General features: G+C 49.0%; 1 protein-coding gene across 2 annotated transcripts in view; it reads right to left on the bottom strand.

The window, feature by feature from the left end:
* The window catches only part of LOC133344577 (KAT8 regulatory NSL complex subunit 1-like protein), a 44,041-nt gene that overhangs the window by 7,627 nt on the left and 22,307 nt on the right, over positions 1-14,107 (bottom strand). For both annotated transcript variants that reach the window (XM_061554574.1, XM_061554573.1), the window contains exons 2-8: positions 12,584-12,725; positions 11,686-11,859; positions 9,390-9,496; positions 7,954-8,161; positions 5,480-5,660; positions 1,211-1,417; positions 50-202 (exon numbers count right to left, since the gene is read on the bottom strand). In XM_061554574.1, coding sequence (XP_061410558.1) covers positions 50-202; positions 1,211-1,417; positions 5,480-5,660; positions 7,954-8,161; positions 9,390-9,496; positions 11,686-11,859; positions 12,584-12,725 — 1,172 coding nt within the window. The remainder of the gene's footprint in view (positions 1-49; positions 203-1,210; positions 1,418-5,479; positions 5,661-7,953; positions 8,162-9,389; positions 9,497-11,685; positions 11,860-12,583; positions 12,726-14,107) is intronic.

The raw sequence follows: 14,107 nt of genomic DNA, 5'->3' as shown, positions 1-14,107 counted from the left end.
GAGAGGCAGACTAGCAGCGGATTTAAATGGATAGAGATGCAATGCCCACCGAGGGGGCTGTGCCCAGAGCGCCTCCTTTTCTTGAAGTGGCCACCGTCCTCCCCATCTGTATCCAAGGAGTCCAGCGGTGAAGGCCCTCGCTCCACACTGTCCAGGTATTGCCACAGCGACGGATCCACGCATGCCTTACTCCAGTCGCACTCTGCAACGTGGGAAAGAGCAACCTTGGTAAACATAACTCTTTATCATTAAGTCAACACGTTTACTGAATAATTTTATTTCATATGGTGTAAATCGTGCAAAATGCATCGCCAAACAAGGTTGTATTTGACAACAAGATAAGCAGGAAGGCAGCCAGACTTGGTGCCAAGCAGTGCAAACTCTGTGGCCCTGTATTGGGACATTAAGACAACTACAGAAAATGTGTGTGTATACGTGAAGGAGGAAAGAAAGTGCCTGGAGAAACCCCACAGAACAAGAGAGGGGGATAACACAATCCCTGTACAGGTGAAAATTAACCCACTTGCTGTACTGCCAAACCCTGTCAAGCCAGGAGATTGTGACCTTGACGCCCACGGCCAGGAAACGTCACGCATGCGAGACAAAGCACTTGTTGTGCTTCTCATACCAAGACAATTCTCCCGTGGTGGCTGTCAAGACATTCCCTGTGGCTTGTCTATCAGACTGGCTCTACGACTTTTGAGTAAGACACTGAACACTACGAGACCGTGGGCAACACCCATCTCCACGGGCGAACTGCTGCAGCTGCAACGACCATGGCGCGACACAAGTTCAGCAAGTGCCGAAAATGTACATGGAGCCACGCGACAAGAGTGTACGCACGTGCGGACACCCTGCTGTCAAACACGGCGGGACTGGCGAGGAGCTGAGCAGGGGACCGCGGTTGTAGTCTCGCCACTGTCGTGTCCATAATAAAGGGGTTTTTTTGGTTAGATCGCGTGAGTAAAAATGCGTGTCATTAACCCACCACTATCCGACGCAGCCAATTGGTTAGTTTGTCACGTAAACAAAACGTGACAGTTATTACTTCAGCACACCGATGCATTTCAGAGTAAACCCACAACATTTACAATTGGAGTACTGTGACATTTTGCTGGCGATTGCAACCAGCTTTATCAGGCGAATTTGCAACGACACCTATCGTGCCGAGCGATAACGACCCAACACTTTGCCCGCCCCCCCAGCTCACTGGTGGTCAGCAGGGAGGCGTCAGGCTTGTGGCGCTGCTTGCGCTCGGCAGGGCTGCCTGGCGAGGCTGTCCACGCTCGTGGAACGCCGGTTGGCCTCTTGTTGTTGTTGCTGCTGCTGCTGGCTGGAACTTTGGGTTTGGGGTTCATCCGCTCGTGCCACTCGGCGCGCTTCATCAGACTCTGGAAGTGCAGGTGTAGAGGGATATCTGCAAAGGAGAAGTTGCCTTCGGTCAATTATTTGCACTTCCGCCAAGTAGAACAGAACATAAAATAATAAATGTCAAGGGTTGAATTAAATGAAAAAGAACCAGGAATTGTCTTGGATGTCGTGCACAAGCAAAAAAACATAAATTTCACCACCATCATCACAATATGAAGCGCTGTATTGGCAGTGTGTTCAAACAGCATGCAATTGTAAAAACATTGCTCTTGAAGGCCGACTGGCTGATTGCCCTGAGATTATTATTTCATATTTTTGGGGATAAAACAGAACTTGTTTCATCATGGCACCTCCTTATATTTTGGTACTGGCAAAGGAGGTCCCATGATGTAGCTGCTCACCCCGAGCTCTCATTGTCCTGATAGTGCATTGTCTTTGTGCTTTTCGCCTTTTGGCGTCCCCTGTTCTAACACCGTTTGAGACTAGGCACTAAAAAAAGCTGTCTCTGGTGTGGACCAATCAGTTTCAAAGACAATGCATATACTGTCAGAGCATGTTTTTTGTTTGTATTTTCACCACAAGTATCTGTGGTTAATGCGGACATGATCCCTTGCAAAAGGTTTAAGTTGGGTGTTTTAACTTCTTACAGAACTTGTTTGTTTATAAAAGAAAAATACAGAGCAGGCGGAGAGGTGTTCCGTGGCTAGGAGATCGGAGCTGCACCGCTGAATCAACGCAATTCTGGGTTCAGATCCAGGCAGCCACCTCAAGCTGGGTTCGAGAGGGTTGTGAGTTGGTTGCGCTCAGCCCCATCACCAATAACAGCACGTAAAATAGATTTCGTGGAAGGCCTGATTTGTCTAAATTCCAACTTGTGAGAAACTAAAATATCTATTTGACTGCCACGTGACAAACACGTGTCTCTGGAGCAGGGTGGTGGCGGCGCTGCCTCCCACTGTGAAGGTCAAATGAAGAGATTTTGGCCAAGCGGCTTAGCGGGTGGAGCGACAGGCGGACAATCGAAATGTTGCAAACTCTTAAATCCTCGTTGGGGGTTCACTCAGCCCATCATCCCTCTGGGGCACATATACAGCAGTTTGATAAAAAAAAAGCGAGCAACCCTTTTAAACAATTATTATCATATTAAACTACTTACCCCCCCTGCTATAGGAATGTGGAATTTCCACCACTAACTGACGGTTTTTAACATAAGATGTACACCGACTCAATGCCCATTTCAACATTCAAACATTGCCTTGTAAGATTTTAGAAGAATTCTGCATATCCCAGTCTGTTTTTGAACACGTGGTGGGGTAGCACAATCGGTATATCATTGGGGGGAAAAGACAGATTTTAGAAAGTAAAATTACACAGCGGGTTTTAATATCTGCCAGAGTAAACTTTTTTTTCAAACAAAACAATCAGCTTCCACCACGTACATCAGATCTGTGAAGCAGACGGCGTGTAGTATTATAACGGATGTTACACCTGCAGTAATAACCAGAGCGGCCGCGCCCTACCGAAGCCCCTCACAGATACGTCCCACGTAAATCAAAACAGTACCAATCCAGAGCAATGCGGCAGCTGCAATCTCCTGTGATAGTCGACCGCTAATATCCCAGTATACAGCTGGTCGACATTAAGCAGCCACCACTGATTTCAAGCCGTCCTCGCCGTTAGGTTACGTGCACAGCTATGGAGTTCCCACGGTGTACGTGTTCCACGACAGATGAAGTTACGGGTCCCCTTTGTGAACAGGGGTGCGCATGTACTTCGGGCCTGGATCCGCGTTGCATAAACCCCCTCGTGCATTTGATGTGGATGAGAGAAGCGCGTGAATGTGACGGAGAGCTCGTTGGTCGTGTCCGCTTCAAAGCTTCCCCAACTACGCACATCGGGGCAGTGCGATTCAGAATCGCGTCGTGACGGTGCCCTTGAATGTCACAAAACCAAAACTATATTTTCTGTTTTCTCATGAAAGACCATCCAAGCTTGCGCAAAACCCAAGACACGCCAAAGCAAACCTTCACAATCCAGTAAATAATTGTAAAATGTTTGTAATAATGGAACCTTTGCTTCAAGTGAAATGAGAAATAACCTAGTAAATATTTTGCATGTACTCTATCTGTAAAACATAACTTAAAGTTGTCCAAGCCTGCACACAAATCACGACATTTGTAAAGAACAGTGCCTGAAACAGAAACGTACATGAATGGCTGACATTTCCGGCAATGGGCACCCTTCAGAGCAGAAGGACTAGTTTTCAAAGCAGAAGGCTAGTGGCCAAAACGTCAGATTGCTGTGCTCTCTGTTACAAGGCAGCATTAATAATGCATGTGGCCAGTTGTTTTTAACTCTCCGTGTGCACCACTGTCGGAGTCCTTGTATAAGAATCATTGCCCTGCCCAGCCTTTTCTCCAGCATGGCAGAGCAAGTATAAATGTTGTTACTACTGCAATGGATAATAAATGAGGGGAGGCACGTTTGACAAGTGAGTAAATGCGGATGAAATAACAATTCTTGAAAGCAGCTTAATAATGTAAATGAGTTGTTATTTTTTGTTACAGGAAATCAAAGGCGAAAATTACAACGGCGGTAATTCATATAGCGAATGGCAGTGGCAAAGCATCTGTTGCAAGGGACAATAAAGAAGCTGTGGTCTGCTTTCATGGTCAGAAAACGTGTTCTTTACCACATCAGAAGAGATGGAGTTAGGGTGCAGACACCAGGCAGAAGGGTGGAGAACAAGCACCATCGCGGATTGAAGGAACGCATTTTGATATTATTGGCGACAATTGCCATCGAGTTCTACTATATCACAGTGGATCCATTATAATCATCAACCATTAGTACTCGGGGTGTTGGTGTAACTCTTAGAGATCGCAGGGCCATCACGAAGGTGCTATTTTCAGAGGCAGGAGTGACGAGGCGATGATTGCGCTGTTCTCCCAATTGAGTGATTTGCAGGTTGCTTCTTAGCGAGTTGGCACATTTGGCCGATGGCGTCGGCACACACGTGGCCTAACTCTCTCTTTCTAACCGCGTCACGAAATCTCGTTTATAAAACCATGACATATTACTTTGTCTATTTAATGTACAACGGTGCTTAGCAAGTGAAACATGCCGGCCAGATACGTAACATTTGCCCAGCGCATTGCAAGGATCAAACCAACCGATGAAGCAGGGAGGCCACACTGCCCGGATTTTATTGACGTGAGCGGGAACCGTAAAGGACCAAATCAATTCCAAGGTCGGAGTAAAAAATTGTCAATTTGCAGTATGACAACAACTGCAGACGAATTGCAGTCCGAGAAATGATGTATTGTTGCACTCTAACATCCGAAAAGCTGAAAACATCACTCAAGGGAGTGAATTGTGTTCTTTATCAATGGAAAGTACCCTGAAATGATGGTTCTGGATAGTGGCCTCTATTTACAACAGCCAGACAAGATCACACTGAGATGAGGAGCAGTCTTCGAGGGAGACCTGGGGTGACCACGAAGAGAAACTAAACGTAACGAGGAACAAACACGCGTGCAAATGACAGTGGAGGTTCGTAAGTGTGTAATGTACAAAACTACTTTCAATATTTGATTAATGATCTTTGTTTTAGAAAAAGAATAATTCAGTATGGAATGCAAAAAGAACATATCTTACTTTTCATAATCCAGCAAAAGTGCCATTTGGTTAATCGAAATGCTTGGGAGTGACTTCTGCTTCCTCTCCATTTCAAATCACACGACGCTCCACGAAAGATGACGCAAGTGAAGCAAAATTTGATTGAGTGATGAAAATACACAGCAAGAAGGGCAACAGGTGAAGAAAGGCTGGAATGTAAGCAAACTATTGCACACGCAAGATGCTTGGCCAAATTCTGTACGCACATTAGAACATTAGAGAGACACACCGGATCACATCTCAAGCGTCAAAGGATTTCCTTGTGAAACGGATCCGAGTTGGGCGAGTGACATTGTGCACACCCTGTACATCACCAATGGACCCAGAGCACCAAGCCCGCTGACCTATTGACCCCGTGGCTCCTACTGCTGCGCAACCTCTAATGCAACCCCGCACGGCGCGGACGCTTGGGCAAGACGGAGCGACGCACCGTTGGGGAGAGAGAGCACAGGGTGGGTGGATGGGCTGAGCACTGCTGCCCTCTCAGGCAGGGTCATGGTGTCCAGGTTCATGGGCTGCTGCTGCTGCTGCTGCGTGGTGTACGGTGACACGCACACCATGCAGCTGAGTGGCTGCTCACAGCTGCACCTCACAGTCACCGGCCGCTGCGCCTGCACACCCGTGGCATGGCACAACAGCAGCACAGCAATGTGTGACGAGTCAACTGGGACGCGCTACGTGTGTGTGTGTATTACATGTACAGCTTTCAAGCGAGTTGCCATCTCCTTACTCAATCGAGTGTAGACATCTGCTCATGGATGTTGGTAGCCCTGAGTGAGGGGTGTAAAGAACACACATGGCAGCTTCCAGTCCCTCCATAGAACAACCACTTCTGCCTTCCAAAGTCGTGCTCATTTTATCAGCCCGAGGGTTGATAGGTTTAGTTGGCCGCCCCGCCCGCCCGCCCCACTCCAACTCTCTGACTTGGATGTGAACTACCAACCATCTGCTTGTGAGTTGGGTGCACTGTGCCACCGGGCACTCATCATTGCTCAACCAAGACGTGAGACCCAAGATGCACGTGCCAACTGAAGAATCGGCGTAGGTGCTGCCGCAAGGGGTACACTGATGCACGATGATTCAGAAATTAGAATTCGAAGTTGCTTATCGACATGAACTTTGGCTTAACACGATGGTGGCAAGATAAATGTGCCGACTGCCTCTCGATGTGATGAACCCACAGAGAGCATGCGAACTCGAAGTAATCAGTGCTTCAAATGGATGCTGCATACTTTGTCAAATATCAGCATTAATCTGCCCTTACTTCAGATGAGAAAGTTGTTTGGTTACGGAACATTGCTAGGGGTGCATGGGTCAGGTCGGATTGGACTTCATGCATATGCTGGTGTAGTCCGGCCACATCTTCATCTCCTTGCACCTGGTCACATGACAGCAACATCCCAACACTACAGTACGGCGACACTAAAAAGGATTTTTTCTTACTAATATTTAGGTAAGACAGTTAATGATGATAAATAAACTGCTTTCGCAATATTTATTAATAAAATGAATGTGAATATAATGCCTTAAACTAACAACAGATGGCCAATTCCACTCTCAGATGCCCCTTGTTCTTTTTAGCTTTTAAGTAATTAAACCGAATAATAAACACATTTAAACAGGTATTAATTTAAAAAAATAAGGATTGTTTTTGTTAACAAATTAAAATTAGCACACCCGCTGGGAATCGAACATCCGTTCTCTGCAATTGTAACCCACTTCACGATAATAACACTGGACATGCAATTGGCTCTTTTTTTAAGGTACTTAGCATCGCAATATCGATCCTTTTTAGTGCATTATGGATTAACTTTTTAACACCACTACAAAGAATACTTGTAAGCCAAGCAGCTGATCAGCTATGGTCAGCCATAGTCTGATCAGCTGATTAGGATGTGACAATCTTGATTGTGTCATTCTGAGTTTCAGTTTATTTTATTCTGCTACATGGATGATCCCGGTCAACTCGTTTCCGGGCTATTTTACGCAGGAGCTCCGTGGTGCCGTGAGCACAACAACAACAACGACGACGACAAAAATCTGTGAATATTGCACAACTAACAAACCAGGTGATTTTGATTCTATGTTCATCCGACCTGACCCCAGACAATACCATTTGAAATAGAATAGAAAAATCTGATTATCACCCCATTGTTTTAGGAGCTTTGGTTAGGTTTGCTCACGATGGTTTTTTTTTCCAGACACACATTTGCCAGTCGCACTTTTATCTACGAATTATAAATGAACCTGCTTAGCCTCAGAGGGGCCTGTATTTGCAAGACCACAAGCTACAAGAGATGCAGGCACGTCCCGACACACAGAAAACGTTTACGATCGTCCAACCACACGGCAACCAAAGCTGACCACGGCAATACGGCTCGCTTTTTGAAGTGGCACAGTTCCGCTCACACAACTCGCAGCAGATCATCACATCCGCACCAGCCCTGCATCCAGCTACAAATACAAAGATCCCCCATATAGCCTTAACAGGCTGTTGGGGCAAGTGCTGTTAAGAGAGCACCTGTGAAGGCCGGAACGGCACACGAGGGGGTGGGTGGCCAGCACCACGCCCGGCGGCCTTTGTCTACTTAGTGGCGATGTTTACACACAGCACCAGGTAGTCATTTGAGGCTGAGTCGATCTAGGAGAGGCTCAGGCCCGGTTCAGATAATCGTTACTGGTTTTAGCCGTGAGCGGGAATGGAACTTAGGTCACCGGATTCGTAGTGTAGCGCGCTAACCGCTACTCTACCGCTCCCCACTAAGGCTTTACCACCACCACCACCTGTTTCCAACTTTCCTCCACAAACTCCACAAGCTAGTTAATAACCGCGTAGGGTTTTGTTTCAGCGATGTTTGGGAACGCGCATCCCACCCCCGCCTCCTCTGCATCTGCACCACAAACCTTGCGGCTCAGGAAGTACGCGTCGCTGGCTCGCAGCACTCGCCGACGGCGCAGTTCCCGCAGGGGCCGCGTCCGTGCCGCCACGCACGAGGAGCTGCCGGGCGGGGACGGTGGCGCGGGGGCCCCACGGGACACCGCGGCGGGGCGGCGCTTGGCGGCGTCGAAGCCGTCAGGCGGAGCATCTCCTCCTCGAGTGCAGCTCGACGAGCTACACGCACACACACGCACACAGACGCACACACACACGCATACAGACGCATACAGACGCACACGCGCAGGTCCACAGGCCAGCGCAAGAGTGCAGATGTTAGCGGTTTGCATTCAAATCACAAACGAGCAGATTTAACCTCCTGCGTAATCACTGCAACAGGCATCTTCAGGTAAGAAGCGCCATGACGGCTTCACGTTTTGATTGAAAACGATATGCAACGCCCATGTAACGTCACCCACTCATTCTGTTTATCAGTCTACTCTCACATTAATTCCACCCGCTCGTGGCTAAATCCATTCTTATTTCTACACGGTACTTATTGGACGAACAAAATCAGAGCCAAATTGTGTCCAGAGATGTCTGCTTCCTCTGCTCACCATCCTCACCAGTTTACCCAAACGTGTGAACACGCGTGCTGGCCAGATATTCAAAGGTTCTATTTGACGACTGCCCCGAACGTTTAAGCACATCAACTCGGTCACCCTCGTTCAACCGCTGGAGCTGTGTTTAGCAGTGGGCATCCTCAGGGCCTCCCGACGTGTTCAGCATCCCTCCATAAAAACCGTGTGCAGAGCGGCCGAGGTGACGTGGAAATGCCAGGAGCCCCCCGTACGAGCAGAGCACGGGACGACAGACCCTTCCATGCGGCGTCTCTACAACACCTGAGCTACAACAATGCCAGGCTAGTCCTTATGTTTTTACACACTTTTATTGAACTTGTCTGTTGCATAAAGAAAGTTAAACATATTGAAAAGAAACCACCCACTGTCATTCCGCACATCAAATGTTTAATTCTGGAGTCAAAATATTAGTTTTCTGCTTTTGAGTACAAATAAAGTGCGTGCTTGGAAAAACTATTTTTTTGCCAAGTTTGTCGTACTTAGTTTGTTGTCCTTCCCCCGCACCTCTGATTAGCATGGTTGGCTACGTACGGTGCAAAAGAAGTTCAACATACAGTACGTACAAAAACTCAGGGGAGATTTGATAAAGTAATCAACGGACGGATATGTCGTTTACATGAGCCTGCCAATAAAAAAACTGTACGAAGACATTGGATCTTCAGCACACGTCACCTTGCGCGCGTGTCTTCTTGCACAAACTGCCTCTGTAGTTTCACGTCCCAGTATTGCGTGGCCTAGAGACGCCGCGACACCGCGCACCATGCGCCTCGTACGTGTGTGTGCACGCGCGTGCGTGCGGCTGCAGACAGCAGTGGGAGGCGTACCCGGCCAGAACACCGTTGAGCTGCGGTGGAGAAGGTTTGGGTTGTGGAGACGAGGCTGGGCTGAGAGGACAGGCCATGCCGCCCAGACTTTGCTTAAGGCGTGAGCTCTGTCAACACACAGCATTGGAGCACAAGTCAGAAGAAAAATTACTTTGTCACTTGAACAAAGAGACAAAGGTCCCCGTATAGCCTTAAACAGACTGTTGGGGTAAGTGTTGTTAGCGAGCAGCCCGGCCACCTTTGTCTCCCCAGTGCTGATGTTTACACACACTGCACCAGGTACTGATTTTAGACTGAGACCACCTAAGGGAAGCAAGGTACCGGTTCAGATATTCACCACTCTTATTTGGTCAGGAGTGGGTCGCTGTATTAGTAGTGCAGTGCACTAACCACTCACTACCGCTCCCCACACCCACACACGTGCGGTGACTGTGCCATGCAGGTGGGGCCAGTGTGACATGCACCGTTGCGAAACATGGCTTTTACCAGCTCGTAAAAAACTAATCCACAGAGCCACGCAACTACAGCTCCACAGAGAGATTGACAAAAAACAATGGGCGACGGAAGAGAAGCACGCCACATTCGACTGACTGCGGGGTGGAGCGCGGGAAGCCCTGCCTGGAGCGCATCGGCCCATAGGGACCACACAGGACCCTGCGGAGCGAGCAGCAAATGCCCTAAGGGCAAGCATCATTGGTGTCGACGGAGACAGAGATACATTCCAACGAGTGGGAAGCCTTTCGTCGACACATTTATAGTGATGCAAATGTAGTTGGTCCCATAAGTCCATTCTTCCCTGTACCATCCATCAAACGCACAGCAGTGCCACGCGTTAGCAACAATGAGCCATGTTCATATTTAGGCTTTCTGTAATCTGCTCTGCAAAGACCACAGCCGAGCTTGTGTGTGACAAAAATGCGGTGCCATCTGCTACGTAATAAGCCGAGGAGATGAAATGAGCAGATGTGCAACTTCGCTGATGCATCCCAAACGCCTTTGATGCAGCAGTATTACTCCTACAGATCACAGACTATGATTCACTCATGAAACACATTTCAATAAGTTACACATTTTACGTACTAAAAGGTTGTAAATTAATAAAACGCTGTATATGTTAAGGTGTAACCATCCCGCTTAAATGCACCAGTGGCCTGATGTGCAAATTTTTACAGAAACATCATAACAAATAGGAATACAGTCAACCCATGAAAGGCAATACTGAAATGATAGAGCATATGTACATAATACTAAATAGTTGCTTTATTTAGATGCTTAGAACAATCACGTGCTAATTAAGGGCCAGCAAGCAATTAATTATTTATTTACCAAGTTACAGTTTTACTTTAAACATTCGTGACTGCAGGAATTCATATTCTTTGTTTTTTTCGGTAAAGTCACGGAGTTAGAAAAATTATAAAAATATTTTTTAAACAAAAAACACTAATGTAGACTGCCAATATGCTCACCAACTTAAAAACCAGACTACAGTCTACATTATAGACTGCCAGTACACTCACCCAGCTTAATAACCATTGCTAGTCTACATTATAGATTGCCAGTACACTCACTCCGTTTAAGAACCAGGCTACAGTCTACATTAGTGGCTTTTCGTTTTTTATTAATATTTTTCCAACGAATATTCATCAAGTTATTCATCTTTTTTTTGTCATTACCTGAGAAAGCATCGTTGAGGCTTCAGCAGATTACGATTAAAGTGAGAATTGCCTGGAATTCTAAGGCAAATATATTTTAAATAAATGTTGAGGGCGAGAGGAAACATGTTTCCCAAGGGAATGCAACACAGGCTGGAACACCAACTCCCCGCAAACCAGAATGCCTTGCACTCGCTTGCCCACGAGAACACCGCCGAGAGTCTCAACATTCTATTGCAGGAGGGTCCTGCCAAGTTTTCTGCAGGGGGCACGGTGCCATGTCCAATCACCTTGGAGTCATTTGCAGGTATTTTTTTTCAGCACTGGGATGCTTGACCGATACACCAGTAATTTTGGTTTGTTTTGGCCATAGGGGGAAACCAAAGCATGCAGAGAAAACCCATGCAACACAGGGGACGGACACAGAAACTCCACGCGAAAAGGCACCCGAGTCAGCAATCAAACCCAGGCGCTTCTTGCTGCGAGGCACGAGTGTTACCACAGCGTGAGCAGCCTGCCACCCAAACTGGGCTACAACACCGCCACCACTCTCACCATATGGGGTCTGAGTGCATGTTTGCTGTACATATTCCTCCAGAGGGTCTGTTTCCAGGGCGCACGCTAACAAGCCCACAGGTGACTACCTGCTTGTGGAGGTTGCTAAGCAGCAGAGCGGGGCTGCAGGCGGACATCTCCACGCGACCGCCCCCCGTTTCACCGGCGAGCGGCAAAGCGGGGGCGGCGCCGGTACCGGGCAGCCTCCGGTGCGGTCTCGTCACGTCCTCGGGGGCCTGGAGGTCTCCGAGCACCACGGGGCCCTGCAAGGAAAGCGTGCGCTGAGCGCCAAGCGGCCGCCCTGGCTCGACGAAGCCACCGGCCCGTCGCTGCGGGTCACCCGACGCACGTCCGTTCAGAACACAGCGGTGGCACCGTGCGCGGCGCGCCTCCGCGTTACGAAGGAAGGCGCCCGCGACCAAATCGCCCGGAATGCGCCCAATCTCGTCGGATGTCGGAAGCCGCGCGGCGTTGAGGCTGGAGAGAGCGTTAAGGGGGCGGCCACCATGCGCAAAAGGCCGTCGGTGGTGTGGCAGGCGTTTGCATTCGTAGGGCGCTGGCATAAAAGCCTCGGCAACTCTCGGCGCCTTACATGGCGTCTCATCTCGGGTGTGAATGCCGTCTCATTGTCGCGTTCCGACACCATGCTCCTACTGGACGTCTGTGAAAAAGAGCTATAGAGCTCATTGGATTCCTCCAGGATAAATATTTGATATTAATCATTCCAAAGCCCTGCTACAGTAATGCAAAGGGACCCCCCCCCAAGTGGCAGCTGTCCCTACGCAGCACCAGCATATCAAGGGGCATTAGTCTGCCGGTAGGGGACAGACGTTGCCGCGGTTATTCTTTTCCAATTAAGGGACCCGTAACTGATCAAATTTTGCAAATTTGATGGGCGCCATGCGGCACGTCTCCGACACACACACCTCCGACACACGCACACACACACACGCACACACGCACACACACACGCACACACGCACTTACCTTGCCGATGCGGATCTGGCGGTAGAGCTCGTTGTGCTGCCGGATGCGGTACTCCAGGTCGGACACCTGCGCCGTGAGCCACGTCCAACGGCTCGCCACCATCGCGCGCTCCCGCGCCCACAGCCACGCGGTGCTCCGCCGCCTGCGACAGAGGGAGCCGCTCAGTGGCCTGGCCCGCTCCGAGGCGCCCCACCGCTCCGAGGTGCCCCACCACTGTGGCGCCCCACCACTGTGGCGCCCCACCACTGTGGCGCCCCACCACTGTGGCGCCCCACCACTGTGGCGCCCCACCGCTCCGAGGTGCCCCACCGCTCCGAGGCGCCCCACCACTGTGGCGCCCCACCACTGTGGCGCCCCACCACTGTGGCGCCCCACCGCTCCGGCGCCCCACCGCTCCGGCGCCCCACCGCTCCGAGGTGCCCCACCGCTGTGGCGCCCCACCACTGTGGCGCCCCACCACTGTGGCGCCCCACCACTGTGGCGCCCCACCACTGTGGCACCCCACCGCTCCGAGGTGCCCCACCACTGTGGCGCCCCACTACTCCGAGGCGCCCCACCACGCCGTGGCGCCCCATCGCTCTGTGACGCCCCACCACGCCACGCGTTGTGACCGCACGACACTGGCCAGACCCCAGCGTTGCCCTCGTCATCAGTAAAACATTATAAAGCTCGCTAGTTGTTTTCAGAGGCTGTGGTGTGCAGTAGTCGGTCACTTGCTTTTAATTAGGATTTTCTGAATGTGTTATGTTTATTATATCTTTTCTAGAAATTTGTTACGTGATTTTATTTTGCCTACAATTTTACTTTTATTGTTCATGCCTGTAAAGCACTACGTATTGCATTTTTTTGCACGAATAGTGCTATAGAAATCAAGTTTGATTGCTCATTCAATCAATTTTTATTTGTTACGTAGAAAATCACAGTGTCGCCAGCCACCCAGCCAGTTCGCAAGGGACATCCGTGGTGCTGTCAGCGCGGGAACACGGACCGTGACATCGGAGTGATCCATACAGGGGAACAGGCAACAACGTAACAGAACGCGGTAGACGTTCAGACGAAGAGTGCTTAAAGGACAAAACATTACAATGTGAACAAACTAACCGGGCATATTGCACCAAAAACAAGGATGAGGTCATGATTGGGAGAGGAGTGGTGGTGGTATTTAGGGAGAATCAAAAGGTGCACATTTTGGGGAATGAGATGAGGAAATGAAAACCAAATAAAGATTTACTTTTCTTGAGAACTCGTAACATAAACAATCGTTTTATTTTCAGATGGCCCTCTACAGCCACTGTGTGTTATATAAACAACGTCTCAGCGAGGATGGTGGTGGTGGTGGTGACATCATATAGGGCAAACACTCCGACATACAGTCCACTTACATGTTTGTGAACAAATAAAATAATTTAAATATTGGTATTGAAGCCTTGAATTTTTTTCACAATCCCATTATTTCCGAAAGATCTCTTGCACCACCACGCAATCAGCTGAAGTCATGTGCTTCCTTGTTATGAGTTTCTAATA

The sequence above is a fragment of the Lethenteron reissneri genome, chromosome 20 (genome assembly GCF_015708825.2).
Source record: "Lethenteron reissneri isolate LAM-NWPU_2019-01 chromosome 20, ASM1570882v1, whole genome shotgun sequence".
Lineage (NCBI taxonomy): Eukaryota > Metazoa > Chordata > Hyperoartia > Petromyzontiformes > Petromyzontidae > Lethenteron > Lethenteron reissneri.
This window is presented reverse-complemented; position numbering and strand designations above follow the sequence as displayed.